General features: G+C 56.9%; 9 protein-coding genes across 9 annotated transcripts; 4 read left to right on the forward strand and 5 right to left on the reverse strand.

Moving 5' to 3' along the window:
- Window positions 1–298: 298 nt before the first annotated feature.
- Window positions 299–1,255, reverse strand: B0H18DRAFT_666449 (ribosomal protein L24e-domain-containing protein). Its single transcript, XM_048039041.1, has 4 exons — window positions 1,003–1,255; window positions 867–944; window positions 515–811; window positions 299–459 (listed from the first exon to the last, which is right to left on the reverse strand). Exons 1-4 carry the CDS (start codon window positions 1,003–1,005, stop codon window positions 382–384), a joined length of 456 nt encoding a protein of 151 aa, XP_047888968.1. The 5' UTR covers window positions 1,006–1,255; the 3' UTR covers window positions 299–381.
- A 1,858-nt stretch (window positions 1,256–3,113) lies between these two features.
- B0H18DRAFT_666517 (uncharacterized protein) lies at window positions 3,114–3,932 on the forward strand. The gene has a single exon (XM_048039042.1). The coding sequence runs from the start codon at window positions 3,231–3,233 to the stop codon at window positions 3,771–3,773; it is 543 nt and encodes a 180-aa protein (XP_047888969.1). The 5' UTR covers window positions 3,114–3,230; the 3' UTR covers window positions 3,774–3,932.
- Window positions 3,933–4,395: 463 nt separating this feature from the next.
- On the reverse strand, window positions 4,396–5,549 carry B0H18DRAFT_666608 (uncharacterized protein). Its single transcript, XM_048039045.1, has 3 exons — window positions 5,304–5,549; window positions 4,635–5,251; window positions 4,396–4,581 (listed from the first exon to the last, which is right to left on the reverse strand). The coding sequence occupies exons 1-3, from the start codon at window positions 5,413–5,415 to the stop codon at window positions 4,558–4,560; spliced, it is 753 nt and encodes a 250-aa protein (XP_047888970.1). The 5' UTR covers window positions 5,416–5,549; the 3' UTR covers window positions 4,396–4,557.
- Window positions 5,550–7,438: 1,889 nt separating this feature from the next.
- On the forward strand, window positions 7,439–9,328 carry B0H18DRAFT_666520 (cytolysin). Its single transcript, XM_048039043.1, has 9 exons — window positions 7,439–7,645; window positions 7,693–7,934; window positions 7,993–8,171; window positions 8,232–8,367; window positions 8,433–8,505; window positions 8,566–8,605; window positions 8,663–8,675; window positions 8,725–8,746; window positions 8,808–9,328. Exons 2-9 carry the CDS (start codon window positions 7,786–7,788, stop codon window positions 9,033–9,035), a joined length of 840 nt encoding a protein of 279 aa, XP_047888971.1. The 5' UTR covers window positions 7,439–7,645; window positions 7,693–7,785; the 3' UTR covers window positions 9,036–9,328.
- Window position 9,329: 1 nt separating this feature from the next.
- B0H18DRAFT_666521 (uncharacterized protein) lies at window positions 9,330–10,604 on the reverse strand. Its single transcript, XM_048039044.1, has one exon. The coding sequence runs from the start codon at window positions 10,235–10,237 to the stop codon at window positions 9,476–9,478; it is 762 nt and encodes a 253-aa protein (XP_047888972.1). The 5' UTR covers window positions 10,238–10,604; the 3' UTR covers window positions 9,330–9,475.
- Window positions 10,605–11,731: 1,127 nt separating this feature from the next.
- On the reverse strand, window positions 11,732–13,134 carry B0H18DRAFT_957891 (uncharacterized protein; the record flags this gene model as incomplete). Its single annotated transcript, XM_048042633.1, has 6 exons — window positions 11,732–11,799; window positions 11,956–12,013; window positions 12,140–12,172; window positions 12,213–12,244; window positions 12,391–12,706; window positions 12,736–13,134. The coding sequence occupies 6 exons, from the start codon at window positions 13,132–13,134 to the stop codon at window positions 11,732–11,734; spliced, it is 906 nt and encodes a 301-aa protein (XP_047888973.1).
- A 436-nt stretch (window positions 13,135–13,570) lies between these two features.
- Window positions 13,571–15,501, forward strand: B0H18DRAFT_1030978 (uncharacterized protein). Its single transcript, XM_048030052.1, has 7 exons — window positions 13,571–13,764; window positions 13,822–14,044; window positions 14,111–14,178; window positions 14,234–14,257; window positions 14,315–14,511; window positions 14,592–15,131; window positions 15,199–15,501. The coding sequence occupies exons 2-7, from the start codon at window positions 13,844–13,846 to the stop codon at window positions 15,420–15,422; spliced, it is 1,254 nt and encodes a 417-aa protein (XP_047888974.1). The 5' UTR covers window positions 13,571–13,764; window positions 13,822–13,843; the 3' UTR covers window positions 15,423–15,501.
- Window positions 15,502–16,093: 592 nt separating this feature from the next.
- B0H18DRAFT_1030990 (uncharacterized protein) lies at window positions 16,094–17,961 on the reverse strand. The gene is made up of 7 exons (XM_048030053.1): window positions 17,622–17,961; window positions 17,583–17,592; window positions 17,491–17,533; window positions 17,398–17,421; window positions 16,454–17,343; window positions 16,333–16,395; window positions 16,094–16,270 (listed from the first exon to the last, which is right to left on the reverse strand). The coding sequence occupies exons 2-7, from the start codon at window positions 17,590–17,592 to the stop codon at window positions 16,167–16,169; spliced, it is 1,134 nt and encodes a 377-aa protein (XP_047888975.1). The 5' UTR covers window positions 17,622–17,961; the 3' UTR covers window positions 16,094–16,166.
- Window positions 17,962–21,751: 3,790 nt separating this feature from the next.
- On the forward strand, window positions 21,752–23,445 carry B0H18DRAFT_957894 (uncharacterized protein; the record flags this gene model as incomplete). Its single annotated transcript, XM_048042634.1, has 3 exons — window positions 21,752–22,051; window positions 22,103–22,502; window positions 22,553–23,445. The coding sequence occupies 3 exons, from the start codon at window positions 21,752–21,754 to the stop codon at window positions 23,443–23,445; spliced, it is 1,593 nt and encodes a 530-aa protein (XP_047888976.1).
- Window positions 23,446–25,336: the final 1,891 nt, after the last annotated feature.

Genomic DNA, 25,336 nt, shown 5'->3' on the forward strand with positions numbered 1-25,336 from the left:
CTGATCAGCATCCTTTGCAACGAGATATGTAACGAGCATCGCACCAATAACACAAAGATCCATACGCAAAGGACATCATAAGACCATCCATCCGGCGGACTCAACAGACGAGACACCGGAAGACTAGCCACGCCCACGCTGGTGTCCTGCGCGATTAAAGATACTTCGTGCCGAATCAGAAAAGACCCTGTAAGTCGACTCATGCCTAGATACATGAGATCGTCTGAACCTTATGTCCAACGAAGGAGCTCATCTGGCGGAGTACAGCAGTTGCATAGGTCATAAGGGTGGTGGCATGCTGTATCCATACATTTTGCGGTGTGTGGGTGAGGCCGAAACATAACATAGCAGAGCGACAGAAGACCAATCCGCAAGCACAGCTCAACGGCCGCCCTTGCCACCCTTCATCTGCTGCTTCGACACGCGGGGGGCTGTTGACACGGGTGCGCGGGTCGCAGGCTAATCCGGAGCAAGTCAGCACACACGCCAGCAATCCAACGAGAGCACGACGCACCTTCTTCTCCTTCTTGCTCTCCTTGTCCTTCTTCTCTGCCTTGGCCTTCGTGATGGCGGCTGACCGCTGCGCCAGACGGACCTGGGCGGTTTGTGATTTCCGCGCGTTGATGGTGGCGAGGTCGGCGCCGACGATGCCACGCTGGTGCTTCACGGTGCGGCGCGAACGCTTCTTTGCGACCTCCTCCGTGATACCCTTCTTATGCATCCGGCGGTACACCACTGTCCAGGCGATCTTGCGGGGGTTCTTGCGCTGGAGGAAAAGCGACTCATTCTTGCCGCTGGCGAAACGGAAGATCTACCAAGGGCAAGGATGAATACGCGAAGGAGAGGATGACTGAGAAGAGGCGAACCTTGTTGTCGCCGCGGACGAAGAGCTTACCCTTCGAGGGGTAGATACGGTAACCGGAGAATGTGTCGATCTCGACCTTCTACACTCCATAATTCAAGGTCAGGTATATTCGCCTGCGGGAACAACGAAATACGCACCATCTAGACCAAGCGACGCGCAAGAAAGCAACATTAGTACATGCCTCTCCATCTCCACCGCGGTCGGAAAATGCGAAGCCAGCGTCACATCAGCCACATCCGTCTGCAATCCACCCTCTTCCAACCACCCGTTCCCCATACTCTGTACTTCTTTCGAAAGCCCTCGTCCTCCACATCCCTCCAGACGCAAGCCGTACAGACTTTCAGCAGAGATTCGTGCTTACCTTGAGGATTTGCCGAGGTTGTTGTGGACGGTGCCCTCAGAGCGCTTCACACCTTCGACCTCTCGAACAAATATTTGGTCCTGGTGGCGTACGGGTATGTGGGCGCTTGTCCGCCGACTGACGAACGACCGACGTCTACATGTATTCTATTGACGTCCCGCTATTGGGGACAAGTCGCAGCGCTGAAGTCGTCCATAATAACCCCCTGTTCGAGATATGGGCTGTTCACAGAACGGCACAGTGGCAGGTATCTCGGAGCAGACTGAATCTCCTCAAGTTACCACAACGTATGTCCTGGATGATCCCTCATTCAGTCTGCGAATGTTCGTCAACCCATGTTCGAAGGTAGTACAACCACGACAGTGATACTATTAGGCAGACATACCGATGTGTAAGTGCCTCCACCGTGCTTCAGACGGCCTCGTACTTGTGACATCTTATGCCGTTTCACTCAGGCTGGCCGCAGCGCGGCCGTTTGGTGCACTATCCCGTGCAAAGCGTATCAAGTTGTACGCCTCACCGACTGCAGCAATAATAAGTTTCTGTGCCATAGGACACACAATGGTACGGACGGATTTGTGAGCCTTGTCCTCGGTCGCTCATCGCCTTTTCCCTTGTGGCATGCGAGTTCAATCGCGGTGTGTTCAATCTGCCCGCAGTTCCGCTAGTGCCTGTTCGGTGGGTTCTTGGGAACTCGGCTGGACCTCGGAATGGGCTGTTTGTTGCTTGGCGACGCGACTGGTGTGGCTTCGTAACCTGTCAAATTCGATTCCGATACCAAGTGTGTTCTCCCTCTTGCTGAGGCATTTGCGAAGTCTGCTCTGGTAAAGACTACCGTTGCGCATGGGACCACTCCTGACTACGACCGTGCTCCGCTTCAAGCGTCCGTGGGCAACATTACTACGGGTGCCTCTCAGCCACGGATGGAGGCCGAACCCGGACTTGGACCCCGGAGTGACCTGCGGGACGAGGATGGAGCGTTACGATGCAAGATATGAGATGCGTACAATTGCGACGTGAAGCTTGTCTCGCACAGCACGCGTAAGCACTTTATTCCGCTTGACTCACCTGCTCTTTGATCACGCTAGGGTGGTGTACGCCTGGGCCGTGACGAGCAGGCCTCCACCGAAGATCGCATGGATGAAGTGCTAGACCCATCGCTTGAAGGCGCAGAGTCATAATGAGGTTGCTTTTGTTCCTGAGCTCGATTCCAAGGTGAGCGGACGCTGATGTGGGGTGGCACGACGCAGACCTCCGGACGGGCCCTTCGGACGACAGTTAGCGGGACTCCTGTGCTTCTGTTGAACACGCGCGATCTAGTGCATGGTGATCGTGGCCAGTGTTGATGCGCTGAACGTTTGGTTTTCGCGCTGAATCTCTGTATATGCTGTTCTGCCGCTCTGTCTATATCATTCATTCCTCCATTGTCTCCTACACCAAGCCAGCGCGGTTGAATGCAACCACTTGACTGTTTGCCTCCGTTGAAGCGCCCCACGAGGTCGCGTGGCGTGGCTGCATACAGACCCCACGAGCGAAAAGGGCCACCTTCAACACTACCTCTTCGGTTGGCTCTGCGATCTGGGTCGTGTCCCATTCCTTAAGTGGGGTGTAGCACATAGTTGCTGCTACTGATGGTCGGGGCAGAAATGCGTGAGTGCTCGTATTTGGCTTTCGAATGTTTCTAACGTCGTCAGGTTGATGTACTTTGTGTGTGAGCTCACGCAGGGGTTCCAGGCGGAAAGGCCGCTCCTCAAGAGGCTAGCACTCATCGCTCAGCGCTTAGCGCTCGCGCCCATCAACGTGTCCCCACTACGGCGAATTACCTTGGCGGTCAGGACCACAACTGCTATGCTCGGCCCCACTATCCCAACTTCACTTCACTCCTCCACGCCCTTCCCCACAGCGTCCGCAGTCTCCGCGATGCTACGGGCCCTATGCCGACGTGTGAGGAAATGCGTCACGCTGTGGCTCCTTGTTCAGTGACAATTGGTCGTCTTGTCTTGCATGCGCAAACATACAAAGTTCTCTTGCAGGCGCAAAAATAGCTACGCCCAGCGGGCAGGCTCCGAGTCAGCCTCGCCATCGCGCGCATACAGCCACCGGGCAAGTATATCTGTCTACTCCGAGCCCAGCATCAGGTGGTACCATTATATCTTCACGTCTCCATACCGCCGCCCGTGCCAGTGTGCTCAAAACCCCGAGGTCACGCATCGCAGCCCAAGGCGACCAACACAGTGCCAGCGAGCAAACTTCCCCCAGCGTACACACCATCCACGCGGGCGAAGTCCTGGAAAGTGGAGAGCTCCAGGGAGTTCGCTATCACGCCTGCCTGCGCCTGTTTGGCGACGCGGAGTGCCAGCAGTTTGGCGATGCCCAAACAGCATACAGCATCCCTGCTCGCCATTACCACGCTGCGGCTGTCCTCGCAAGCATCTATCTTCACTCGACTGGACTTCGGGTAGGCCAGCCGACACCCGTTCCGCTATGGGCACTCTTCCTTCGTCCTTGACGGCACCCGCTTCACTCGACATTCGCGGCCTTTGGTGATGAGGGCAGTGTACACACGTCTACGTTATGCTATGCACCTACGGGGACGAACTCTGGCTAATGCTATCGGCCAGACCCGGATGCTTCGTCGATCTGACATCCATTGGTCCCTGTCGGTCTGTGCACCATATGCCTTACCTCAAGGACTAGGTAATCAGCAACCCCATTCGAGGTGCGTTTCGACGATTCGTCGGTTCCTGACTAGCTTGATAGAAATCCCCGGGCTGATGTGCACATTCTACGTACGCGTAACAGCAGGCAACGAACGAACGACCACCGACAGGTTCTCCTCATGCATGTGCCACTGTGCAGATTGGACATCGTCCTGGCCTGATCCCTCTAGTGATCTCCCGCCCTGTCGGACTTACTTCCATGCCGACTACGTCCCTCAGTCACGTTTCTACGAGTCACTCGACACTGGCCACTCCTGTGCTCGCAAATCATGGTGCCGATCGAAGTAGCCTTGACAGCGGACTGCTGTTAGGGCCTGCAATTCCACTGGCATTGCAGCTGCACCGCTTGGATGGGTGATCACATCGGCACCGCGATATTTACAACATCGATAAGTTATTATCTTTCCTCGTTCGTCCACCCAGTGGTCATCGATTAGCAGGCAATTCAATGCGAATTTGAAAGGGGGAAACATAGCTAGATGCACGTTGATCACATTCGCCAGTCAGGCTAGACGACTAGAGCACAGACTAACACACAATGTTTCACTTCAGCCTCCATCCGACATCGCTACGATTCACGTCACAAACCCTCCTGTTTGGATGATACCACGTCACCCCGATCCCTGAACTTGAACCTGGTGAGTCAGACTATCAGTTTGTGCCTAGCGACCACAGAATGTCCACGTACCGCCGTCATCACAGTCTCAAGGGGGTTGGACGAGTCGTCGAGGTTCAGCGCCGACATCAGTACAGCATGGTCGTTCGGCATCTCGTCGTGCTCGTCCTCCGAAAGAGGGGCCCGCGAGGTGCGCTCGGCGTGGATGAACGCCCCGATGGCCTGCGCGACGAGGTACTGGCTCTTCGTCTCCTCGGCTCCCTCCTTCCACGAGACGTCCGACAGCTGGATCTCGCCAGACTCGAGGGACATCGCGAGCGAGGCGACGCACGCGTAGTCGTTCGCGTCCCAGTCGGGGATGGCGGTCTGCTCGTGGTACACGGTCAAGAGCGCGTTGGCGACGAACTGGACGCTCTTGCTCGCGTGCGTGGACGTCCTCGGGATAGCCTCGACGCCTGACTGCACCGTGTTCAGTTTGTCGTACCGAACCGTGAGATGGTTCAGGCTCGCGAGGTGCGTCTTGTAGGTGGTCATCGGCATGACGGAGACCGGGGCGATCACGTAGTGAGCTCCGCCGTCTCTGACCGCTGAGAGACCAGTGGGGAGCGACGTAGTCGAACGCAGAACCCAAGTACTCGTGGGCTTGAAGCCACTCTGCATCTTGTTGAAGCACGACATTCCCTTCTTCCCTGAAAAACGTTGAGTACGATGCCGCTGCTGTCTCGCCGGAGCTGAACAAACCAGGGTGGACGTTACCGCCACTGTCCTCGGAGATGTCCTGGGGTCGCACTTTGTCCCAACCACCCCCGTTGGTGGTGTTTCCGGAACGATAGAGATCAGGATGCGCAGACATGTTGCGGTTGGGGTGTGTGTGCGTGAGGCCAACGCAACTATTTGAACTCTGCACCGACTCCCAACTGGTAGGCGGAAAGGTCGGGGCGATCTTTCGTCAGTGATTGCGGCACAAGAAGGTACGTGCTCCACATGAGCACTTACGCCTAGCTCTATACCAACGTTCGTGCCCCGTTTCTTTGTGTCGAGACACTCCGATTCATCATTCCCCGCTCATGACTGTCCACGTAGAAGCAAAGACGAAGTAAAGGGAGCGAACCACACCGAACGATGCAGTTATCCTCGGGGCCGAAGAACGGTGATCCTCGTGTCTAGCTTCCCTGCGCAGACGTCCCATGTTGGACGTCCCACCGGTAGTCTGGCCCTATTGAAGGGCAACCTTGGTCACCACCTGCTACATCGAAGAAGAATTGGAGGTCGGAGAAGAGTCCTACTTTCAGTAAGCAGTCCACGAGCATGATGGTCAACTGATGTGTAACGACTTCTCTGCAAAAGTGAGCTGTCACTTATACAGTCATGCTATTGAGCGAATCTGATACTCCTAGTTAGCATTTGCGCCCCCGTGTTGCAGCGAATGCTTGGACGTACCCAGCCGTGGCGTCCAGCGTTCAGGACAGCGCCGAATGACAACTTGAAGCACGCCCACCACAAGTCACATCACGCAGTCATCGCGCCGAAGCTCTTTGCGATGATGATTGAGTCGCTGACCTCTCATCGCAGCTCTGGTTGTTACGTACCGGTAGTAAGTACTGCTCGCTTGTGTTAGACTTCATTTTGCGTGCTTCCCTGACTCAATGATTGCTGTGGAGGTGTCTGGAGTTTTGAGAAGAAGTGGTGGCTGTAATGAATGTTCGGCGACGACAGCCAGAATGACCTGGCAAGGTGGCTGGGACGACGAAGGGTCTATTGAGCCGCCCACCGGGGCTCGGACGTGCAGACGCCCGTCGGCTAGGCTTGTATGGCAGGCTTCCATTTTGACCTCGACCCCTCCTCCTCAATACCATAACTCTACATACTACCATACCATCTCGAACAGGGCGCAGGCCTGGGCGGCGCGTTTAAACGCCCGCACATGTACAGGCCGGCGTCCGCCGCGTCTTAGCACATTGTTTGCTTGTTGCGGTTAATAAATGCTGAGTTCATCATCATCATCATCAATACCATAACTCATTCCCAAAGCTCTAAAGCTCCGCAGAAAGCTCGTGGGTCGGGGAAGCACGCCAAATTCAACGACGAAGTCCAGGACAAGCGAGTAGAGCACAAGAACCAGAGCTACGTCTGAATGGGCAGGCTGGGAAGCCTTGTCTACTACTACTAAGTCGTACGTCTGGTACACCAACGTGCGTGCAAGACTGTAGCCTGAATCGATCATGAGGTAATCATATTGGTGAGTACTTTGGTACGAAGCAAACTTGAATATTGTCTTTTGGGTCTGCGCATTGATTCACAGGTGTTAGAGGCGGGTACATCGGCACAAGCTTGACTTGGAGCGTCTGAGTACAATGAAAACCAGGAATTTCTGCCTACTATTCGCATGTTTAAGTAGGACATCTACCCGCAATCCTGGTATATGCGTGCGTTTTCTCATATATCATCTAGATGCCGAGGTGCGCCGAATGTATATCCCATACCACTTGCTGACATTTCCTGTGTTGCACTAGGGCCGCTGAATACCTCTTGAGAATTGACACACCGCATCGCGGCTGTTGGTGCTACACCGCCTCATGGAGTCGGAGATGTGACGATCCGACGTCGCGCAGCTCACGAATTGGAATGCACGGTAGGTCAACCGACCAGTTGGCTTCACACTACATGACTCGTCGGTGGGCTGACACTCATCAATCGATGGTATAGCAGGTCGGCGAACAGTTCCTAAATCGAAACCAGGGCCTTAACACCCCTTTCAATTTCCGTCATGCGGTCGAACTCCTCGGCACTACTATGCATGCCCGACCCACAAGGCTAGCCACAAGCGGTGGCAGCGACAAGCACTCGTTCGGAGATCCTTCAACTTTGACGACTCACAATTGAGAACTTTGGAAATGGGCGGCCGGCAGCAGCTACGGCGGTGTCTCTATGACGTCCAGCATCCGTTGATGGTGATGTTCCGCCGATGGTGGGTGCTTCCCCGAATCTTGACAGCGCCCGAGCTCCCTCGAGGTCCGAGGATTACCAACGAGTGCGGCCATGGAGCGAGTTCCGGGAGTCCTAGCCTTACCGCGTAGTTGATGGTGAGTGCGTGCTTCAGTCACGGAATCTGAGACCCAAATCATCCGAGGTCCGCGCAGCCGAGTACAAATACGCACTGCGACGACGGGTATGAAGCAGCGACCGCCACCTCTACCGCTTCCAGCACATCGTTATACGCACCATGCCTCGTCCGAAGACCACCTGGGAGGACCTCTCCACCCTCGGCTGGTTCAAGCAGCAAGTCTACGAGACGCTCAACGCGCAGCGCGGCCACACCATGCGCGGCGCCGACGACCTCGCGCTCAACGGCGGGTTCGCCGAGAAGTGGGGGTGAGTGCGCCGTGGCGCCCGGACGCGCTGGGGGATCCGTGCTGAATCGCGTGTGCAGGTGGTACTGCTACAACGACGTGAAGGGCGGCGTGCGGTACGGGGAGCCCGTCTACAGCGACTCGTCGAAGGAGAGCGTCGCGTGGTCGTACACGAACCTGACCGAGGCGCCGTTCGTCGATACGTGGACGGAGACGTGGACGGAGGAGCAGACGACGTCCGTGTCTATCACGAAGCACGGTGCGCGCGATGTCGTCTCGTGTCGGACGCTGCGAGCTGACGGATCCTCTTGCATGTAAGCCTCCATCACGCTGAACGCGGGCCTCAACATCAAGGACGTCTTCAACCTCGGCATCGACTTCAGCGTCTCTACGGAGTCCACTGAAGCGAAGACCGACAACAAGAGCTACCAGCTCAGCCACACTTGGGAGATTTCGTGAGCGCGTGGTCCTCGCTCGATCGTCAAGTGACGCTGACAGCCTACATCCTGTACGCGGACAGAGTGGGCCCTGGCGAGACCGTCGAGCTCCTGCGCGACCAGGTCACCACGGTTGGAACGCAGTACTTCTCAGCGGCAAGTCCACCGCAGCAGTGCCATCAGTGACGACGACGATAATCCTTTCTGTCATGACAGGACTACGGCCTCGCGGACTACCCGGGCGACATGATCGGCAGTACGTCCATCCGCTCCATGACATTAATCCTTCGCTAAGCCCGTGCACCGCGCGCAGCCGACGGCAAACAGTGAGTCCCACCAAACCTCCCCGTGCTTCGCCAGGCTGACCCGCGCCAGATACGACGGCCACTACTACTGGGTTCGTGTCCACTCCTCTTTGCTCAGCGTATGCGACGCCCACGTCTGACGTGCCCTCCCAGGGCTACTCCGCGAACCACTACCTGAACAACCCGCACGGCACGATGACGCTCTCGGGGAGCCTGAAGAAGGTCCAGTACAACTTCAAGCTCCAGCGCGTCGCCCCCGGAGGCAAGTCTACGATCGAGCCCGTCGGCGGGCCTACCCACGCGACGCTGCGCAGCGGTGCCGGCGAGGACGCCGTGAAGGTCGTGTTCGCTGTCCCGGCTGGGGATAAGGCCGGCGAGTAGGCGGGACTGGGGGCAGCCGGGGGAGACGAATGTGCGGAATCCAGGTGTGTGGAGGTCAACGCTGGGGCCGACTGTCAGCGGAAGCAATTTGGAATGCATGTAACATCAGTGTACCGGATCGAGCTCTTGTTAAATGTACTGTCGTGTCAGATCGTTACGGATGCTTATTTCTCCGACATGACATGGACTGCACATTCACCACACCGGCCGACGGCTCACGTACGCCGTGTGGAGGTGCTGGAGGTCGGGGCTGTGAATACGATGAGCCGCCGGCCGTTGAAAGACCAGCTACCACTCACCGGCTACGGAGACGTGAATAGATTGGCCCCTCCACAACCTCTGAGATCTGCGCGTGCAGCCCGACGCGGACAGAACAGCATCGTGATTCGTGAACCGTGCCAGGCTGAGCGAAGCATCCCGTTGTCCGACAAGTGTCGATGTCATCGACGGATCGTGGTCCTCGGCCCACTGGCTGAATCGTCGGGATCGACGGACGCTCGCAGGTACGTCGGGCCGAGCGAGATTACATTGAGTGCATAGTCCACGTCACCTATATGCTGTTGTTTGCGTCGCGCCACCATCCCGTCGCCGACTGGGCCCGCAGAACGAGCGGCCGACGGCCATTCGTACTTGCGAGTCATGAAGAACAAGATGATGCATAAGGCCCTCTGGTCTTGTCGCATCAGGTTGGCTAGCTGCGCGCCCCTCGTACGGCAGCCTACGAGACAGCCAAGACGACTACTACGGACGTACAGTGGACGATTCGAGATGCCGCATGAAGAGGTGCTGGCGCTAGCGCAGCCGGCGCCTCGGAGTCCTCGCTCGTCTGTTTCGAGCTGGATGCAATCCACGCTGTGCGTGGTCCTGCGTGGTATGTCAGCCCGAGGATGCTCGACGTGACCATGGCGCGTTCGACTCACCGTGCGCACGTCCGCCTGCTGGCGAGGTGAGAACGACGCGTGACGTGGACAGGCGGTCCGTTGCGCAGAGGACTCGGTGCTCACCGGCACCCACGTGCCACCCCCTCGCCGTTCAGAGAGCAGAGGACCTGACGGCGGCCCGGCCATACGCAGAGATGATCCCTTCCTACCCGTCGAGGCTGCGAATGTGCCTGTGAGCATACAGACGGCACCAAGTTCAGACATGTGGGATGAAAGCACGGGCCGCAGGGCTCTGTAGCAGGCAGCGAACGCCGCATACATCCATGTATGCGGGCGGAACACGCGTTCTGGGAGGATGCGACGTTGCAGCGCCTTCTGTCCAGTGGCACGGGGCGGAGAGACAGCGGAAGGCTCTTCTCGTACCCGTACAACGGCCTCGAACACTGCAGGCGACGAGAGATATCGATGCGGCGGATTGCATGAATGACTACTTCATGCAGTCCGCAGTGTCACTGCTTCTTGAGCCCACGTGAGAGCACTGGTGCGAGGACGCCAACGAGGGAGTGCTGCCTGTGATCTTGGTTCGACGGGTCGGACAACACGCCTGGTCAGAAGTCCGAGTCGCGCTCTCGCACGGGATGCAGCGCTCACGTCTTTGAAGGCCTGATGCTATCGAAGACTTATCCCTTTTTGGCGGCGCAGAGATGGTCAGGAACACGACGAGGACATAGCGGCTGCGAAGACCCACCTCGCCGTCAAGGGTGCTTTGGTCCCGTCCCTCGGAAGGGCATTGCAGACTCGTCGCGCCGAAGAGGGCAGAGATGCAGGGCTCGTTTGGGGAATGAAGCGTAGGACTCGGACGTTGCACTGTACAGCAGATGTTGAATTCGAAGGATGGGAGGGAGGGAGGCGCGACGCCGGGGGGGCGAGGGTGACACACGACGGGGAAGAGCAGCGGGCGACGATCATATATCACCTGCCAGCGGCGCGACATGCAAGTCCAGAATAGATGATACGTGGCCGCACGAGAACTGACAAGCCTTGCCATGTTCGGTCCACGCGTCCCGCGGATCCTGCTTACCTCGCCGTCGTCCAAGACGTCAAAAAGTAACCCGTTGCCCAGGCCTGCCCCCCGGTATTAGCATGCTCCCCACCGAGCGTCAATGCGGTTGCGCAGAGGTCAGTGCTTCCTCACATGGCTACGTGGTATCGGCACAGGGACAGTCTTCGGTGCACGGCTAGCGGGCGTGCTTGTATCAGCTATTGCCCGTCAGCCGACCACGCCCCACCCCGTCTTGCCTTTCCTCCGCGCGGCGGGACGTCACGTGTCGCTGCCTTGGGCGGCCAGAGTCGAAATGCACGACGGACAGAGCGAGTGGAGGGCCCCTGCGTCGCTGGAAGCGGTTGGCCGACTGCAGACGTGCGAACTTGGGAATGAGTGGAGGTTCCTGCGTACTTGAGCGCGCGTGGGGCCTGACAGTGATTGATTCCCTCCGCGGCTATCGTTGCTCCACAGGCGCCATACAACACCAGTCGAACCAGTCGATCTCTCGGAATTGCTCCCGCCGTGTTGCGTCCGTCACCGTCGCTGGGCGCGCGCGCCTGTGTGACCTCGTTCGGGTCTCGTGGTTTGACTCGGAGCATTCGAGACGCACGGTCGCCAGCAAGAAGGACGTGCACATCGACAACGAGTGAGCGGACACGAGCGGGCAGAGCAGAGTAGGAAGACTCAATCTGCGACGGCGACTGTGGACCATACATTGAATGGATCAGGTAGACTGTACATGTCAAAGGCGAAGATAGTGATGTAACAGCTCATGAGGCGTCGAGTCGACGCGTGGAGCCCTTGTGGGAGCTCTGAATCGCCGGCAACAATCTTCCGCCTATATTAGAGAGTTTTGGAAACAACTGTTGAAGTTGAATTGAACGGTGGAGGTGGAGCTGAGGTCTGGTGGTGGTGGGGCTCCGTGGGGCTGGTCGAGAGTGTGACGCCGAGTGACGGGCCGTGACACTCCTACTATTCATGGCAATTCGCTCACGGACGACGCTCGGGAGGGCGGGCTGGCCGGTAACGCCCGTGTCACGCCCACCGCAGATCTGACAGAGATCGGTGGTGTCGGAGCTGTGGTCTGGTGGTGGCGTGAACTTTCACAGTTGCTGCCAAAACTCTCTATTGTAAGCGTTCAGCGCACTCGATCGGGGACACGCAAGTCAACCACGCACCATATCCCGCGGGAGCGACGCGCATCCAGCCCCCTATCCAAGATCAGGACCACACCCGTCGCAGCCGACGTACACCGCAGCTCAGCCACATCGCCGCATCGCGTCCTATAAGCCCAGGCAATCAACAACTTCAACCGACACGCACACCGCGCTCTCAAGACGCGCCTCCTCCTCCTCACCCCTCCCCTCAGTGCCCGGCCCTCTCGCGCGCTGCCAACCACGCTTCAGCCGACACCCCGCGCACGACTCACCGATGCCCCGTGCGCAGACCGACGCCGCCCTGCGCCTGCACTCGCGCTGCGCGTCCGCGAGCTCCGCCTCGAGCCGTTCGATCTGCTCAGTCAGAATCGCGAGGAGCCCCGTGGCGCGTTGATAATAGGGACATTCGAGGTCCGCCGTGCGCGACGCGGAGTCGGAGCCGCCGTCCTCCGAGTGGACTCCGAGTCGGTGGGGGAAGTCTCCAGTCTGAGTCGTGTTCGTGTTCGTGTTCGTGTTCGTGTTATCCAGGGACCGCGAGGAGACCGCGTCGAGGGCGCCGTTCTTGCCAGTGACCAGGGCAGGATGTCGCTAGGGGCTGCATCCCCGGTAGTAGGAACTTCGGGGGGCGCAGCCAGGCCAGACTCGGACGCGTCCACGGACCACCTCGCAGAGCCAACGTTGACTATCCCGCAGGCTCCCTCGAGCGAGTAGCCAGACGAGCTTGAAATAGCAGTCCCAGGTTCATTTTTCGCAGCGGTAGAACCAGGTGTAGTCGAGGCTCCGAGTCCGAGAGCGGGTGCGGTATGAGCGTCGTCGACAGCCAACTTGAAGCGGGAGTCGTCGCCGCGTCCGAGCGAGCGTGTCTCCAGGGCGGTCTGTCGAGGGTACGGGCGTGTCCTCGGGTTGTGCGTACCAGCAGAGTCGCCAGCGGCCTGGTCCATAGCGTCATATGGTCGCTTGAGCGAGATGGGGTCGCCTGACTTGCTAGCGCCGGCTGGGTGTAAGCACGTAGACATTATGGCGTGTAAGGAAGAGATATCAAGAGAGCGTAGTGTACGGCGTTTGTTGACGAGCCTGAGCTGCAGCCTGTGCAAGCGAGCGAGGGGGGAGATGGAGACGACAGCCTGGAGTTCACGACGAGAGCATCACTTGTGGGTAAAGTACTCAGGCTCGTCCCGTGGAGGTACCTTGGCCGTGACAGCTGAAAAAGAGGGTAGCCAGAGTAGCAGTCAAATGATAGTTCTGCACAGGTATCGACGATGTTGGTTGCCGGTTGAGGGAGCTCCGTGGTCGCTTCGCCTCCCGCCCGGACCCGCCGCAACATGCGCGACGCGACTGTCACGCTCACATGACCGAAGAGTTGTCACGGTAACGCGTCCATCGGCGTAATCAGCGCCAATCAGCGCTCCGGGCCAGGCTTGGAGGAGCAGTGCAATGCATAGGGGTCGGACTGAAACAAAGCACAAGGTAGACCGTGACGGCCGTTGTTGTATCCTGTCTCCCGACGTCGAACCTCTTCGTTGGGCAATCACCAAAAGCCCAGGGTGATACTCCCCCAAGTTCCACTCCTACGACGACTCGGGACGTTTGCACAAATTGCAGTCACTTTGATCTCTCCTGGCGCCGATCAGGATCCGTTGCAGAAGGTCAGAAACTACTTCTGACTGCACTCACCCTAAATATTGAGCATTGACCATATGTAGACCCGGATTCAGAAGCGACGCCATGAGCGCTACTACATTGCATATCCATTACCGAGGCCAAAAGATCCGGACAATGAAGGACGATAAGCAGCCCGTCTCTGTGTTCCTCGACGCTTTCATTAGCGATGACCTGAAGACACTTGGGTTTCCTATTCTTGATGATTGCATCTGTAAGGGCCTGTCCGGATTAGCGGTGTGCACGTGGAGGACCGAGCGGGACTTGGTACGTTGAGGATCCAATTCTTTTCCAAAATTTAGATCGTATTATCATTTTTCTTACGACGTCCAGGACCTGAAAGCACGTATCTCCATCGCCTTCGACGCAATCGATGCTGATTTCTTACCCGAGCTTAGTATGTGAGCAGCATTTTTGTTCACCGCCAACCAAGCAGCTTCTTGACTTATGTGATAGTTCTATGGTAGGCTTGAAGGCGGAGTGACTATCATTCATTTCCTCTCCTTTATTTTTGCTGATGTTGTCGCTTCTTCACAGGGGTAGATGCCAATATATCACTGCACCGGGCGTGAAGGGCCCGTCTATGGCGACACAGAAATTAACCGCTGCGACTACTCGGTCGGTACATCCAGCTTCGACTGGCAGAATCCAGAGTGCACCAAGAACCTACGCTCTATCGAGGATGGCCCCGTTGCCCATCGGTCCACCCACCAGCGCGGCTTTCTCACGAAAAGGCAAGCTTCTCGTGCAGCGGACACTGTATCGCCCGCGTTCAATGCATAACGACATCCTGATCTATTCCGGGCGTTTTCAGCACGTTTCGACGATACATCGCAACGGTTCGATAGCCCCCGCAACCCCTTAGCAAACGCACACTCTGGCTTGGCGACGCACACAACTCGGATGGAAGGAGCCAGTCCGCAGCCCGTCGCGGAAGCAGGCCCGTCGACCAGAATCAAAGTAGAGGAGAAGGAGAAGAGCGATGGCATGGCCCTTCGAGCACCGACCCCTCCTAAGCAATCATACGCAGCCACTACCCACGGCACCGAGCGCACCTCTCCGCAGACCCCCATGTCCAGAGCGTCGTCTTCTCCGCGGGCACACCCTTCTATCCTGTCGACCTGGAGCGCCGCATCGAGCATGAGCTCTGTGATGCCCGGAGACAGCGTCGGCAACCTGACACGCGAGGTGTGGGACGTAAGACGGGAGCTCTCCGCCCTCGTCGCCCGGGAGGACCGCCTTGTACGGGACCTAGAACGGTTGGGAGCGCGTCCCGTGCCAGAGCCTTCAATGGCCCCCAGGCCCGCGGACGCCCGCGCGGAAGTGCGCAAGACGATGGACGACGAGGCCAGCGGTGCGTGTTCCGATCTCCTGCCTACACTCCTGCGAGACGAATGGGAGAGCTGACATCCGCATTCGAGGCCTCCGCGCGCGACTGGGGGCCGAGTCGGAGGCGAGGAGGGCGGCGGAGTCCGCGCTTCAGCAAGAGCGGCGGCGGCGCGAGGCTGCGGAGTGGGCCGTGGCCGACGTTCGCCGAGAATGCAGCGGGCCGTTCGTCGTACCGGCGCTCATGGACGCGTTCGTGGAGATATCGCGCCTCAGCGGAGACGCTCTCGTCGCCGCAGATTATGGGGCGGGACCCTGAGGTGTCCGGTTGCAAGTAACATCCTATCTATATTTAAGTATGTATCCACGCGCACGGTTCGCTGTATGGGAGTATGCATTCTATCTGCATGGCAGAGCATACTCCCAATCCTGATGTCAGTGATGTGCATCCTATGCAGGAGGGATCGTCCTCTGCTATGACAAGCACGCAGGTGACTCATACTTATAGGTTATTGCAATTCCATGCTAGCAGGATGGTCCGTGAGCGGTGCTGTCACAGATGGGCCTCAGGCTGGCTAGTAGACGTGTCTTCGTCGAACAACATTACTAACATATCCACACTGTACAGCGTTGCGCGCACAATCGGCGGGGGACCAGATTCAGAATCTCGAGGAGGGCACTGTCACGATCAGCGGATGACCCGGTGGATGTTGGTGGTATGATCTCACGATCGCTTCACGTCGTCTGAGCTATCCTTCAGAGATGGTCACCAGATGTATCGTTGCATACAAAACGAACGGTGGTACATGTGACAGAAAATGATGACGATAGTATGTGCTATCCTACTGACCGCGATCTTGCGAGACGTGCTCGTCCTGGGTTTCCACACGATAGATTGATCCGCCTGCGGCTCGTCCCTGCTTAAGGTGACTAAAATCTGTCAACAATCAGCACATATCCCGTACATCCCCGAGAACGAAGTAGACTCACCGTAGCCTACAGGTGCAAGCTTCTGTATCTCCGCCACCAAGCAGTCAACCCGCTTCTCGAGGCCTTCTCCATGTCAGCCCAACCTTACGACCGGTACCCAAGCGGAAAACCTACCTTCTTTGTCTTTGGCGATCACGCGAACAATGGCCTTCTCGGTCTCAATCACTTGCATATAGCCTTCAGCCAGACAAGCGGAAGTATCAGCTTGAGCAACCGCACGACCGTGGAGTAACACTTACTAGCGACACGCTGGCGCTCGCGTTCGAGGTCCCGGTTTCCTGGCCTGATCCTCGCTTCCAAGGCTGCCATCACACGTTCTCAATGGCGACGGGCATACGCAAGGTGAAAAATTTCACTCACTCATGTTCTTCGCTTCTGTCTCGATGTTCTTCGCTTCTGTCTCGATGTTCTTCGCCTCCATGCGGGTCCGCGCATGGTCCCAATTTGCAGCTTCCCTCTTGGATGCGTCCACTTCCTGGACCAGCGCGACTATCTTCTCTGTCGCATTCTTGAGCTCCTGCGCAACCTTTCGGCACGGGTCGTGAGGACAGGGTATCCCGAGTGCCGTGTACAAAACCTGCGTAGAGATAACAGATGATCGAGACGGGACAGTTGCGATACGTGAGGCCGATCCAGAGGAGCTACCAGAGGCGTTGTTCGCAGGTCCAGAGGAGATCCTACGTTGGGCAGCGGGACGTGGATCGACAGTCGAGGCAGTAGCCCGAGTGTTACCGCCAGAAGTGACCGGGGGAGCCGGAGCTGAGCGAGCCATAGAGTCTACCTGAGAACGAGCGGTAGTGTCCCCCACAGAAGCTTCAGGCTTGGTCGAGTTTGTGATGTCCGCAGCCTTGGTACGTGTAGGTACGTTTGTGTTGACACGATCATGCAGTACAGTAACGTGAGGCCCCGATCCAGATCCGCCAGTAGGTTGCCTCTTCCGATTTAAGTGAGTGTTATCGAGCCATGACATTGAAAGGTCCGTCGGAGTAGCCTGTGAAGTAGGAGCGCTAGAGAGGTTGGCCAGACGAGGCTGTACCGATTCGTAGTGAGACGGGCCGCGAGCTGACGCCGAGTGGGATGCCGGAGTAGTGTTGCCCAGAGTAGTACCTGCAGCGGTGTCGACTGAGATCCGTTCGCTAGAGTAGCGGTCGTCACGGGGGCGCTTAGCCTGGGGGGAGTCGTTGTATGGAGACCGGGGTCGTTTGGGAGGTCCCACTACGCTGGGTGGGATCGGTCCGCTCACGTTGATCCTGGATGTACGGGATCAGTCGCGGGGATATATCACGATAACCAGGGTATCATACCAAGACGGCAATCTCATCTCTTTACTACAGACAAAATCACGTTGAGTCAACCTGCCCAGGGAATCGTTTAGAGATAACGACCACAGTACTTACATGCTGAGCTCTGGCAAACGGCCCAAGCGCACAGCGGAATCTACTTTGCCCATGACCTTCACCTACAAATCGAGCGAGTGAGACAAGGAAACGACGTGTCATGGCCGCAAAATGATGTTGGGGACACTTACACCGTGTTTCCGAGCCGCCTCCCCGTCCCAAATAGCACATAATCACGCCTTGCGACCAATTGAGCATGCTCGATAAAGTGGGCAGAGGAATCCCCAGACTCCAGAGGTCTTGTTTGAGATACGAAAAAATCAATTGTAGTGCATCGGATCTGGTGGTAGAGAAGCAGGAAGTCTTCGCGTTGCGAACGCTGACGTCGTATTGGATGAGAACGGTGAACGGACTTGAAGACATGATGGTGATCGCCGGGAATAGTCGTGATTATACGGTATAGAGTAAAGTCAACGGAGTGGGCCGCATCCGTGCGGCACACGAAACGGGGGAGGTTGGGACTCTTGGAGAGGTGCTGGTAAGTAAGAGTCGAACGCTGTCGAACGATGGTTGAACTTGAACCACGCAAGCATCAATGTGACAGTCACACCGTGTGAGTCACCCGAGCTGTCTGTGTCATTCCACCGTTCTTTACTACTCACTTATGTATCCAATGCAAGTTTGTTCCTATGTCCTGACCTGCTGCAGTGATGTTGGCTGCGTCCTATCAGGGGGGGCAGGCCGGAAGATATGATTACTTGATATACACTAGGATAGGCTCCACCGGTTGTCGAAAACTACACGACTCATTCATAAGTACTGTAAAGAATGGCATCAGACATTCGACAACTAATCCCATAGTTTGAGCCCCTCCACAGGAGAGCGCGCATAGACGGAGGTCGTCGGGAGAGGTCTGATCCCTCCGTGTCCCGTCGGGCGATTCGCTTCCTTTGCTACGGCCTAGCTTGCTGTCGGTATTTCTCTGTATGATACAAACTTCATGGAAATGTCCTCAAGATATAAGGGCCAATACGGTCCGCCTGAGCTCACTTTTACGCTCGGGGTCTAACGGTAGTAGCTAGAACATCGGGCGAACATTGAACGTACAATCAGTGCAGTATTTCTTTTGAGGGAATCGCGACTCGATTACTCACGGCTCACGTCCTCGTTCACACGTTCACTGTCCAGATCCCAAAATCAGGAACCTACTCAGTCGACGGCACAAAAACAACCGCAACATACCCCTCAATCTGACCGAAACTTGGTTGCTGTCATGGAATACTGCAGTCGATTCCATGGCCGCAATCAAGGTCAGATGGAAGCATGCCTGAGCACTTCCCCAACACGACGCAAGCGGGCCCACTTGCTACACGAATATTCGTATGGCCGGTTGCAAGGGTCGCGCGCCGCGCGTTCGCATTGTGCACATCCAGCGTGACGTCACGTGCATTCCTCTGTCAGGATCGTGTCACGCAGTGATGCACATATGATATGTTAGGGCCAGAGGGGGACTTGGATCTGTACGGCGGAAGGATGAGAGGTCGCAGCTGGGTGCGTCTTCGTGCAGATGCCGCACAAGACTCAAGAGTGAAAGGATCATGAAGGTTATAAGCGGCTATTAGTCATGATCGTCGGATAAACCTCTGCGTGAGTCTCCGCTTACTTACCTGACACACACACGAGTCCACAGTTCGGCCTCAATCATAGTGAAGCCTGGACAGTCACTAGTCACTAGTCAAAAGTCAACGGTGTAGATTTAGTAGATGCCCGCGAGGAGAGGAACAACGATGCCAACGCACAGGAAGAACAACCGAGAAAAGTAGTCACCAATGAACAAATGAAGCCAGCCGCGCAGATTTGTTACGAAACAGAAGCTGCGCATCGCATCAAGCTGCTCATTCCAGTACCCACTCTGTATCACAGCAATAAGAGAAGGTCCAGCGATATAGGGATGGAACCAAGCCAGAGCTATAGAGGTGGTCGTCGTGGTCGCGGGAAGGACTTGCCAGCCACCTGAGCGCTTGAGCACTCGCGGAGACAAATCTGGAAGGATCTTGGTGATCAGATGCATCTCTCCGTCGAACTCCATCTTCTCGACCACCGTGACCTAGTACTCGTCCCGCTAAGTAGGCCGCACAGACTGCACCACTACCCTCTTTTTCTTTTCTCTTACTCTACACGCCGTAATATCTGCGTACCAATACCCGGTCAACACTGGCAAGTTGGCAGGCGACCTCAGAGTCCCGCTCAAGCGGTCGTATGGAGCTGTAGGGCCGGTCGCTGACGACTCTGCTGCTGGTAATGATAACCCGAGAAAGCGATCATATACTCAACAGGCTGTTTCTGGGGATACGCTCGGTCGGAAGTGGCACCGACTCTCGCCTGGCTGTCGACGACACTGATTGAACAGCTCGAGACGGAACTCGCGGACAGGATGCGCGTGTGAACAAGCGAAAAGCGGGTCGACGAGCGCGAGTGTCCCGGGCACGGACGATGCCCGAAGGGCAATGGTGTGAGGTATGTACATCGAAAATTGTTTTATATACTCTGACCCCCCCCCGGTCCTTATTATCATCCAGGTACAAGGCCTACCAGTCGGTGAGTGTGCGCGCGGGTGGACATAGTAACAGTGTGTCGGCTGGGGCGTGGCTTGTCAGCGCTTGCGACGTCGCTCCTGGGGTCAAGCAGGGGATGGGTAGGGCCGTTGGGGGTCCGTTTTGATCGCGCAGTGTATGTGTCTAGTCCTCTCCCCCACTCAAAGAGGTCTTCTTTAGGGTCTGCCTAGGGGAGACTAGTATGTGTCGATTGTTCATAGTCTTGGGTTACAGAACGCGACGTGGTGATAGCGGCGCTCCAGGATGAGCTGCGATCTACTCAGGCTACGACGAGCGGTGAGTGATCCAGACATGTTGCGGAAGGATATCCGCTAATGCTCTGGTTCGCAGCGTTGACGAATCATTGTGCGATCTTGCAAAGGGTGCTGTTGCACGTCGCTCCCGCGGGCTGTAGTCTGTGACCCGGTTTCGTATGGCCCCCGAGTTCGGAGTGACCTCGACCACATGCATACCTTTTTCGCTTCCTGCGCAAGTGCGGCTATCGCTCCCAGTGCACAGAGACACCAGACAACAATGCGGTATCGTATCGGTCACTGTTTGTGGTGCGCACATACACACCGTTTCTATGGATAGCATCAATACCTTTTAATGCAGGAAGTAAGCGACCCGCTCTCGTATGATTCTCTTCACTTCTGCTGACTTCACCGGGCAGATTTTCTGCCTCTGAAGGCGCGACTTCAAATCCTGGCTCGCGGGCAGTCACGCTCTCCGTCACATTCTCGAGAGCGCGGCCAACATGAGTCAGTCTCGGGGATGACATGGGGCTAGTCCATCCCATTGGCCGCTACAGCGCTGTCTGCGTCGGCGCCGTGGCCATCTCGTTCGAACCTCTACACCCCTGGTCCGGCTCCCGGGATGTTGCTCCGGTGTTGGCTGGACACTGCTCAGCTTTGTATCACCTCTGAGCGAGCTCTAGATCGAGCTGCGTGTTGCCCCGGCACGGAACGCTGCCTACAATCCCGGATCACTGTTCTGATCTGCGCGTTTTCAAGCTGGCCACGGGGAACAGACTCGAGCCTGTCTGCTGACTTCTGCTCTGCTGACACTGATGTCATGGCTCACTGGCTCGGATGCTCGTCCTCTACAGTTCAAAATCAAACTCGTGGTGAAGCGAAGGACGACGAAGCGTGTGCTACACTGTGGTAAACGTGCCCTGGCGTTATCGTAGAGGACACGATGTTGCAGGGGGCGAGTACTTCATCCACAAGTGATGCTTTTGCCTCGATCGTGACCTTCGGAGCCAAGTAGTGGTGCGTGGGAGGGTCGGCCTTGCAGTGCAGGCTACGCTGTTGAAGGTCCAAGTCCTGATGCATCCCTCTGCCACTTCGACATCTGTACCCACGCTTTACTTCCCGTTCATCAGAATACTCTTCCACGTTGTATTGTATTGTCGGGATCCTTTCCGTAATGTCAATGATTAGTCATGAAGCTTGTAATGAGGTGATCCAATGGTCCGACGGGCTTGCGCTGCTCACTGCTCAGGCAGACCTGCAATTTCCAAATCACGTGAGTCGATCGCGCCTCTTTAAGTTCTTAAGTTCAACTTCGTTCAAGAGACCTTCCTTCTCTTCCTCCTCCTCCTCCTCCTCCTCCTCCTCCTCAGCCTGATCCTGTATCTTCCTCATCGCTTGCAGCTCCTTCATCTGTCCGACAGCGATACCTAAATAACGCTCAAAGTCGAGTTTCTGCTTCGTGCGACACCGTCAATGGCCTTCCGCGTTCTGCGCTGCCGCGAACTTCTCGATGAGATCTTCAGCTACTTTGCCGTGCAGCCCACCTCTACCGGCGACTACGACGAGAAAGCCGCTACCAAGAACAAATGGAACGCGACCTTAATTGACGCCGCGCTGGCTGGGAGAGCTCTGTACGAGCCTGCGCTCGACGTTCTCTGGAGCCACTTGGACCACCTCGACCCGCTCCTCCTGGTGCTGGGCGTATGGAAGCGTAGGGATCCGAAGCCGCTGCGGAAGAAGAGGAAGACTCTCGTCGCTGTCTGCCCGATCTACGTACGACCCCATGCCCTCTTGTTCTTGATAACTAAACTGGAATTATCTTAGGTCATGCGCGACGGGTTCTGTCCTGACCGGTTCGCTCGGTTCCAGCATCACGCGCGGCGCATCCTCTCCACCAACGGGCTCAACCGTTCGCCCGTCGACATCCTCGTCTGGCGCGCGCTCTCGGCAGCGAACGGCGGGAAGCCGCTCCTCCCCCGCCTGCGCCGCGCGGTCTGGTACGTCGACTCGGCGTTCGACGTGGATCTCTTGCTCCTCATCCCGCGTACGCTGCGCTACCTCGACGTGCAGCACTGGGACGAGGTGTACGGCCCGCAGTTCGAGATGTCGACGAAGACGAAGTGCAAGTACAAGCGGATCCTGACGGCGCGCGACCAGCTGACGGATTACATGCTCGTGCGGATCCAAGAGGCCGCGCCGGACCTGACACAGATCCGCATATGCAGTGAGTCGGCTCGTGGATGGCGGTGACTGCGCTGACGAGGTGCTGGGCAGCGCCGAGGTTCGAGTCGCTGGTCGTCCTCTCGTGGTGCCGCAGCCTTGCCCATCTGACGCTCAAGACTCGCCGCGAGTTCGCCCTTCCAGGCGGTGCCTACAAGGCCCCGTTCCTCGTACTGCAGTCCCTCGATGTCTCTGCGCCTGTCGGCTCCGTCAAGGCTCTACTGGCCTCTCTGCGCTGTCCCAAACTCCGGCACGTCTCTCTCAGGCCGCACAACCCATGCACCTTGGACGACCTGAAGGGCTGTCTCATGATCTTGGTCGACACCTTCGGAGACATACTCGAGGGCGTGGCAGTGGCGGCCTGGCCGCAGACCTCCCGCGAACAGCGCTCCAAGGTCGCCGTGCCCTTCGCTGCTGCTGTGCTGTCTGTGCTGTCCAGGATGCAATCTCTCCGGTCTGTCGCGCTCTCTGGTGCTACGGCTTTCTGGACAAGCGGCTTCGCCCTCGACGGAATCCTCAAGGCCTGGCCTGCTCTGCGCTCGCTGAAGATCACTCTTCTCTCGGAACTGCCCTCGGACTACCCCAGGTACCTGCCGATCCCTGTGCCGACGATCACCGACGACGACCTGATGTCCCTGCCCGCCCCGACCATCCCGGGCCTACTTGAGATCTCCAAGCTGTGCCCTGATCTGCGCGTCCTGGAGCTGCCCGTGGTCGATGCGTTGCATCTGCCGAGTGCGCGCGCGGCCGTGCGTCTCAAACTGGACCACGTGAAGTTCAGAACGGTCAGGAGGCGCAAGTCCGTATGCGACGACTGCGTGTGGGACGCGCTTGACGACATCTGCCTCGATACAGAGGTGGCCCATTGGCTTTACCTGCTAGACGAGCTGATCGAGGACGTTCCTAATACGGGGCGGGAGCCGTTCGCGCTAATCACGGTCAATTGAGTCCAACGTGATAGGACTCGCTTGGTACATAGCTAGTCTACCTACAATTCCTCACTGTGTATTTCTCGTTCCTTTGTGTTCTCGATGTGTAGTACACGCCTTCTCCCCTCCTGTGACACCCCTGTCCCATATGTAGTTAAATCGAAATTGTGAGCGTAGAGTCCTCATTGCAATGATTTGTGACGGAGGCTAAATAACGGGAGTCCTTAGACAGTGGAGCTTCAAGGCTATCGACACATGAAAATTCGGACTGACAGTCTCATGGAAGGAAAGAACCGTCGTAATGCGTGCCGTAGGCAGCAGCTCATATGAATGGGTGCATGTGGGCGAAACACTAAGAGCGCGGATGACAGTGAGGGCCTAATCCGTACACCCGGCCGCCCATCAGGACAAGAATCACAGATAACGATCCTCTCAACTCATCCAGCCTCTTCCGAGTCCGCGGCGTATCCTCCTCCCCACCAGTGCCGGTGCTGCGTGTCCAGCCTGAGCTCTTTCCAAAGTGTGAGTACCGACCCTCGCACGTTGCCATGTAACTGAATGCACGTGATCGCCCGTCAGCCGCAAAGAACTCATGGACGCAGGCGGTAGCGACCTGTGGCTGCATGTTACAGTGTCTAGAGCATACCCACTGATCCGCCCCTGAAACCGGCCCGAGCTTGGTTGCGCCCTTTTAATCGCGCGATTGAGAGGGGGCAGACAAGCGCCGGTGACTGCCTACAGGGATGTATAACTTTTTGATGTGCTGTGATAGTAAATACTTGTTCTCCACAATTGTTATTATCGTGTGTCCACATCAAACCGCGTTGAATCCCGATACTAGGGAAGAATTTTAATGAGTATACGTTTTGGAGACAGTACGGCCGACGTCAGAGCTCAAATAGACAGCGCATCGTCGTTCGTTTTCGCAGTAGCCATCGCATTCTATACCAAGGTAGATCCACGTGGGATGATACACATAATGGTACAAAACGATTGACGGAATACATGTAGTAGACTTACGATATTAGCTAGAGCTGTACGAAAAAAAAAACGAGTCCGAGCGCAGGCCGACACCCACTCCGTGCGCAGCCCTCACGTCTGCCAGCGACTGCGCGAATTGACGGATGACTTAATTGCGCACTTCGCCTGTCATCGGTCAGGATTTCCTAAGCAATTACACGATGCGAAGAGGACGTACAGTTGATGCCCTGCTGCTGCCTTTCGCACAGCTGCATATGGAGCCTTAGGCGCACCGCCAACTCTGTCATCACGCAATCATCAATTTAGCCCTCTGACCGTGCGAAGCGCACCACCGCCAATGCCGACGCACCTTTAACCCTGCTCTCAAGCTGGGCTTAGTACCTGTTGCTGGCTTCCAATCTTCCGAGCATCGAGTGAACCTGCGCAGACAAATCGGCGCAGCGGTAGACCAGTTCGGGATGAGGTTGTAAGGTGCGCTCCTCCTGGGTTAGCTCCGAGGTAGAGCCCTGCTGCATTGTAGTGGGAACGACACGGGGCCAAGGGAGGTTACTGGAGCCGCTGACACCAGACACAGATTCCCCGAGTGAGGTAGCCAGAGCAGCACAAGAGAAGTCAGTCTGCAGAGAGTCTGTCGATGGCACGCCAGAGGAGGACAACGTAGCAATAGCGGGGCGTCTTCAGGCAACCTGTGCGGCGGAGCGTTCCAAGGACTTCGGTTCGGTTCGGAAGCCCGGGAGTGTGTACAGTGGCACCGTAAAAATGTCTACCCAAGAAATGTCAACGCAGTTACAACGCGGTGTATACGCGGATCAGCAAATCATGAACTCACTCGGAAATGATGACGGGCCCATTGCAACAACAGTGTAGAAAACCGGCTAAGGGGCGTGGAGGAGGAAGAGGAGGAGGGGGGATCCGTTTAGCCATCGAC

Source organism: Fomitopsis serialis (genome assembly GCF_022376445.1).
Source record: "Fomitopsis serialis strain Sig1Antser10 chromosome Unknown B0H18scaffold_88, whole genome shotgun sequence".
NCBI classification, from domain to species: Eukaryota; Fungi; Basidiomycota; class Agaricomycetes; order Polyporales; family Fomitopsidaceae; genus Fomitopsis; species Fomitopsis serialis.

What these genes read in the sequence shown, in the direction of transcription:
- B0H18DRAFT_666608 (XM_048039045.1), bottom strand. Translation starts at nt 5,415, where the DNA reads ATGTCTGCGCATCCTGATCTCTATCGTTCCGGAAACACCACCAACGGG. An exon ending in TGGCGGTAACGTCCACCCTG is followed by an intron (nt 5,252 to 5,303) that starts GTTTGTTCAGCT and finishes AACGTTTTTCAG; the next exon opens with GGAAGAAGGGAATGTCGTGC. An exon ending in TTGAGACTGTGATGACGGCG is followed by an intron (nt 4,582 to 4,634) that starts GTACGTGGACAT and finishes CTGACTCACCAG; the next exon opens with GTTCAAGTTCAGGGATCGGG.
- B0H18DRAFT_1030978 (XM_048030052.1), top strand. Translation starts at nt 13,844, where the DNA reads ATGAGCGCTACTACATTGCATATCCATTACCGAGGCCAAAAGATCCGG. An exon ending in GGAGGACCGAGCGGGACTTG is followed by an intron (nt 14,045 to 14,110) that starts GTACGTTGAGGA and finishes TACGACGTCCAG; the next exon opens with GACCTGAAAGCACGTATCTC. An exon ending in ATGGTAGGCTTGAAGGCGGA is followed by an intron (nt 14,258 to 14,314) that starts GTGACTATCATT and finishes GCTTCTTCACAG; the next exon opens with GGGTAGATGCCAATATATCA.
- B0H18DRAFT_666517 (XM_048039042.1), top strand. Translation starts at nt 3,231, where the DNA reads ATGCGCAAACATACAAAGTTCTCTTGCAGGCGCAAAAATAGCTACGCC.
- B0H18DRAFT_1030990 (XM_048030053.1), bottom strand. An exon ending in GAGATGAGATTGCCGTCTTG is followed by an intron (nt 17,344 to 17,397) that starts GTATGATACCCT and finishes CCGTACATCCAG; the next exon opens with GATCAACGTGAGCGGACCGA. An exon ending in GACAGAAGCGAAGAACATGA is followed by an intron (nt 16,396 to 16,453) that starts GTGAGTGAAATT and finishes GTGTGATGGCAG; the next exon opens with CCTTGGAAGCGAGGATCAGG.
- B0H18DRAFT_666520 (XM_048039043.1), top strand. Translation starts at nt 7,786, where the DNA reads ATGCCTCGTCCGAAGACCACCTGGGAGGACCTCTCCACCCTCGGCTGG. An exon ending in GGGTTCGCCGAGAAGTGGGG is followed by an intron (nt 7,935 to 7,992) that starts GTGAGTGCGCCG and finishes TCGCGTGTGCAG; the next exon opens with GTGGTACTGCTACAACGACG. An exon ending in GAACGCAGTACTTCTCAGCG is followed by an intron (nt 8,506 to 8,565) that starts GCAAGTCCACCG and finishes CTGTCATGACAG; the next exon opens with GACTACGGCCTCGCGGACTA.
- B0H18DRAFT_666521 (XM_048039044.1), bottom strand. Translation starts at nt 10,237, where the DNA reads ATGTATGCGGCGTTCGCTGCCTGCTACAGAGCCCTGCGGCCCGTGCTT.
- B0H18DRAFT_666449 (XM_048039041.1), bottom strand. An exon ending in TCGTCCGCGGCGACAACAAG is followed by an intron (nt 812 to 866) that starts GTTCGCCTCTTC and finishes TGCCCTTGGTAG; the next exon opens with ATCTTCCGTTTCGCCAGCGG. An exon ending in AGAGCAAGAAGGAGAAGAAG is followed by an intron (nt 460 to 514) that starts GTGCGTCGTGCT and finishes GCTCCGGATTAG; the next exon opens with CCTGCGACCCGCGCACCCGT.